Source organism: Enoplosus armatus, chromosome 13 (genome assembly GCF_043641665.1).
Source record: "Enoplosus armatus isolate fEnoArm2 chromosome 13, fEnoArm2.hap1, whole genome shotgun sequence".
NCBI lineage: Eukaryota > Metazoa > Chordata > Actinopteri > Centrarchiformes > Enoplosidae > Enoplosus > Enoplosus armatus.
In genome coordinates this window covers 15,300,188-15,305,010 of record NC_092192.1, presented here as the reverse complement: position 1 = coordinate 15,305,010, position 4,823 = coordinate 15,300,188, and the positions used below count along the sequence as shown (strand labels likewise).

At 43.7% G+C, this 4,823-nt stretch overlaps 1 protein-coding gene across 1 annotated transcript; it reads right to left on the bottom strand.

Annotated features, from left to right (window-relative positions):
- Positions 1-295: 295 nt before the first annotated feature.
- Positions 296-2,194, bottom strand: atf5a (activating transcription factor 5a). The gene is made up of 3 exons (XM_070916672.1): positions 2,053-2,194; positions 574-1,762; positions 296-482 (listed from the first exon to the last, which is right to left on the bottom strand). The coding sequence occupies exons 1-3, from the start codon at positions 2,192-2,194 to the stop codon at positions 296-298; spliced, it is 1,518 nt and encodes a 505-aa protein (XP_070772773.1).
- Between the last annotated feature and the right edge of the window lie 2,629 nt (positions 2,195-4,823).

Genomic DNA, 4,823 nt, shown 5'->3' with positions numbered 1-4,823 from the left:
TTCAGAAATAACCCTATTTCAATTCGTAGATTCACGCAGTGCGAGATCCATTAGAATGATTGTCATTTAAAGCATTGCAATGCCACAGTGCAGGCTCAAGTGATTAGAGTGTGAAAGCGATGGAAGCATTGAATAAAGTGTTGATTTAAAATGTAAAAAATAATTCACATTAGCAAAGCATGCATTTACCAGCCCGTCATGAAAAAAAAATTAAACATTGAATTCTGGACAATCTTAAAGACACAAACATTTTCCCTGTTTCGCCCTCTTTAAGTGTACTTGCAGGAGCTTGGTGTTACGCTGTTGTGTCCTGCTTGTGCCTTTGGCTGCGGGCCTTGTAAACTTCAATCAGCAGGTCTTTGACATACTGGATTTCACGTTCTACCGACTCTGCCTTGTCCCGGAGCTCCCGGTTCCTCCCTTCAAGGCAATGCAACTGTTCCTCCAAAGAATCTAGCTCCGCCCTTTTTCGCTGGCGATACCTGCAGTGAGCAAAACAGAGATTAAGTTAAGATCTTTACCTGTGAAATCATGTCAAAAGTCATATTTCATTAAGCGGAAACTCAAACTTACCTGTGAGCGGCAGTTTTGTTCTGATCCCTCTTCTTCTGTTTGCGCTCGCCGCCTTCGGCTGGAATGATGTCCTCTTCATATTTCAAAGCACAGTGGTCTTCCTTCAGTCTGCATGCTTGTCTGTGCCCTGAAGACTCCAAGTTCAGACTCTCCCTAGCAATTACAAGACACTCTGGGCCCTGATCCTCAAGGAAATTACAATGCAAATCATGTTGCACTATCTGTAGACTCTCTGATTTCACCTGTTCGTTGATGTTGCCTAAGAAGCCATTATAGGCCTCGGACTGTGGCGTTGCTGGAAGATAACAACCTTCACTGCTCTCTGTTTTCCAAGAAACGGTGGCTTTTGTCACCTCCACACTAGTTTTGATACTATTTAGCACCTCGTTGTTCCCAGTGCCTCCGCTGACCTCCCTCATGCTATACATCAGCAGATCCTCTTTCTTATGTGGGACATCAAGTGATCCACCAAAGCCAAATCCACCACCAACAGCCTTCGCACCACCTATGACATCTTGACTGAAACAGCAATTTTTCTCTTCTTTTGGTAGAGCGGCACATCTCCTGACCTCGACTGCACTACCCAGACAGTAGCTTTTCCCTACCAGCTGCTCATCCTCTACACAGCCGTAGTTGCCTGTAAGGGTCAACGCTGAGTTACCTGAGTTAATTCCTTTGGAACTCAACAAACTGTTATCATAGCCTTCACTGAACCTCACACCATCAGGAACTCTTTTCCTACCACACCCACTGGGGCGACTGCAGCTGTACGGGGCGTGTCTTGGAATTTTGGATCGCCCAATGGGCCCGCCACAGATACTCAGCAGGTCCAGTTCTCCGGTTGCCAGGGTAACAAGAAGTGGGCTGGATTCCGATTGGTTGGACGTAGAGTATGATGCATATGGCAGCTGACTGAACGGCTGAGGACCCGCCGGCAGTGGACCCCTGTCGCATTTTCCCAGCCTCGGCCCTTTCTCTGGCAGTGGTTCAGACAGGAAGTAGTCCTCTAGTTGGGCAAGTTCCTCTTGCAGCAGAGAGGTCATGACCTCCAAGTCAGAGGGCACCTGGATATCATTCTGAAGGGGTGAAGGGGGAAGGGAGGCATTGGTGGAGGAGGGAGGGGAAGGAGGGTTTGGGAGGTACGAGGAGAAATCCACTTCTTCCGTCATCCAGTCAGTGAGACCATTACCTATTGAGGAGAGAAAATAAATGCAGTAGTTACAATCTGTTTAATAACGTTCATGCAAACGTCATAAAAATATCAGTCATCCAACATTGCACATAGCAGTTTTCTAAAGGCACAACCTGATCGACAACAGTAAATGCAAAGCAGGATTTTTTCAAAATATAGTTGCAGCATATCAACATATTAGACGTAGCTAGTTTATTACTTACTGTTCGAGAAGGACGAATGTGCTGCAGTGCCGAGCCCACCTGAAATGGGGAAAAATATAAAAAAGCGTACTCGCTGCAACTCACCAATTAAGTGCTGACTCTCCTCTGACACCTCCCCCCTGCACCCCTGTGATTGGCTGTGGTTAGCCTGTGGGTGAGAGAGAGCGAGGGGGTCTGCCGGGCAGACACGAAGTGTCTTCCAAACAGGAGCTGATGTTGCCATCATTTTGTCTATTGGTGCTTTGATTCAGTCCAAGTCCAAGCATATGCTGAGAGCAAGCAGGGTCTGACAGATGGGCCACAGAGAGCAGGGCTGGGTGAGCATAATGAAACCTAGAGGGTAAACAGAAACAGGGATCAGAAATGTGCTGCTAAAGAGATACAACTTATTCAGTCGACTGATGGAATCAGGAATATCACACTTGCTGCCCTCAGCAAGTTTCTCATCATGACTCATGTCTGTTTATGAGGGACTACATCGAAGAAATCACCTACAAGTCATCATGTAAGAATCATGGGCTATTGAGCAATTAACTCTCCTACACATACACCTTTTTAAAAGCACATCAATATCCAATACAAGTTTAAAAAAAAAAAATTTTTCAAAAACCAACCCTGGTACAGTCAGTGATACAGAAGTGAGAGCTCTGTCCTTTGGGCTTTGACATGCCTCAAAGTAAAATGCACTTGACGTCCTCAAAACACGTGGGACCTACTGTAGTGATGCTGTCAACGGCCCAACGGTTGTCAAGAAGCACTAGAGTAACTCTGAGTGAGAGACACCCTGATCATTAAATCGGATTAAAGCACATCAGCTGCTCCTTTTTAAATTAATCACCTCTGTTTAATCACCAAAGCAGGTGAGCAGTTTAGGTGTCAGCAATGTAGCATCTAAATGAAAAGCTGTCAAAACCTACAACTGAAAGTGAGAAAAATTTGATACTGTATCTCCAGTTTACAGAACATAAACATTTACTTAAAATATAATATCACATTGTAACACAGCTATCTGATATTAACCCTGCCATGCTGCTATCAAAGCGACCAAAAACAGCATAAACCCCGGTAGAAACGTCTTTAAAGACACATGAAATATTTAACAAATCCTCTATATGAAGATATTAAAATAGAAGAAATTGTATAAAGCAGAGAAACCAGCCGAAGAACGGACCACTACGCAACTGTAATCAGTGATACACACGCAGATACAACAACTGTAACAACAACACAGTAAACTTCACACAGCTGTATGGATAGCGAGTAGAGAGAGTTTGACTTACTCCATTATTGCAGAGAAAACTGTAGAGCACTTGGGGGTGCGTTGCTAAAGCAAAGCACGAGTTCTTTTCGGGTCTAACTACTTCACGAGTTTAAAGAGCCATATTTTAGCTCGGAATATCCGGGACAGCGCAAAAAAGACGAGTTGTTGCTTTGTTGTGGTCGACCTGTAAACTGAGGAGCTGCTTAATTGTGAGAAAGCATCAGTTCATTCACACCTAGCAACCAACTGCGTCACCAGGACAAACCGTGCTGCTGAGTGTAGATCCCTCCGCCCCCGCCCTCCGCGTCTCACCGAAGGACATCCCACAAACTCACTGCTGGGCTCCGTGATGGAAGTAGATAGTAACGCGTTCCCTGATGCTCGTGTCAAAAGCCACCACATAACGAAGTACGTCATTATATTAGTTGTAATTTCTTGCATGACTGTTCTAGTACAGCCACAAAATGGCGATTTCTTTCAAATTCAAAAACGTTGCTCGTAGTTCATTAAAAGGGAAACATTAAAAAGTGAATAGAAAGGCACCAAATGTAACATATTTTTCAGACATTTACATAATTGACTAGGATTTAAATGGATTAAAATGACTGTGTACAGTAGTTAACTTTCCATAGAATTCCCATGGTTGCTAGGCTAACCTAGCCTAGTTAGCTGTAAAATCTGAAGGAAATAGCCTTTTGTCAGAGGACAAATACTAATTCAGGGTCAGTATTTAAGTGGAATTGGGAAATGTCGAAGCAGAAGCAACAATTGGCTCCGACTCGTTTTAGTGTTGATATCACAGTAGTAATCCGAAAAGTAATCACATTACTTTAACGCGCTACATCATGTCATTGTTTTTTCTATAGCCCGTTGTTACTATAGAGACGGGGCAGTGCCGTTAGTTTGTGAGCGCGACCACGTAGACTGCTCCTTTAAATGACTGTCCACAACCTGCTGATAGGCTTGATTTCTCAAATACACACCAATACAGTCCAGAGACCGTACACTACCATGTGGCATGGTATTGTTTTGGAGGGGGACTATTTGATTCACAACGCACTTTGTTGTTCAGTAGAAGTCTGTTGCATCTCCGTTGCATCAGTGGTCCACGCCCAGAGCGATTGGCTGCGCGTGCTCAGACTGTCGTTCTGTCATTGGCTGGAATCGGCTACATGTGAAATTTGATTGGTCGATGGTAGGCAAGGCAAAGCATCACCGTGTTGTTATCTTTTTTTCTGCAGTGCAGACTGTGCACATGTTTCAGGTAAACAAACCGGGTGTGGATATATGTGCTGCAGTTTTTAGATTTTGTGTCACAGTTTTACCAAGCTCAATCATACATTGTGAAAACAGAACAGCTAGTGGTAATCAAGTCTTTTAACAAGAAGTCTGCCTGACTGATTATACAGTTGAGGATGTATGTGTGTCATTCATTACTAGACTTGGATGGGAATCCATGTTGTCATTACAATTACAGTCTCTTTGTATTATTTCTTTGCAATTACTCCTTTGGAATTATGTCAAATCGTTTTTTTTTTACTTATTTAATCAGTATCTGTCAACTCATATGGGTATCAACTTCACCAGGGCACTG

Excerpts from the sequence above, each read along its gene's own strand:
- atf5a (XM_070916672.1), bottom strand. The coding sequence starts at position 2,194 with ATGATGGCAACATCAGCTCCTGTTTGGAAGACACTTCGTGTCTGCCCG. Across the intron at positions 1,763-2,052 it reads GGAGAGTCAGCACTTAATTG|GTAATGGTCTCACTGACTGG; the intron begins GTGAGTTGCAGC and ends TCTCCTCAATAG. Across the intron at positions 483-573 it reads AACAAAACTGCCGCTCACAG|GTATCGCCAGCGAAAAAGGG; the intron begins GTAAGTTTGAGT and ends TGCTCACTGCAG.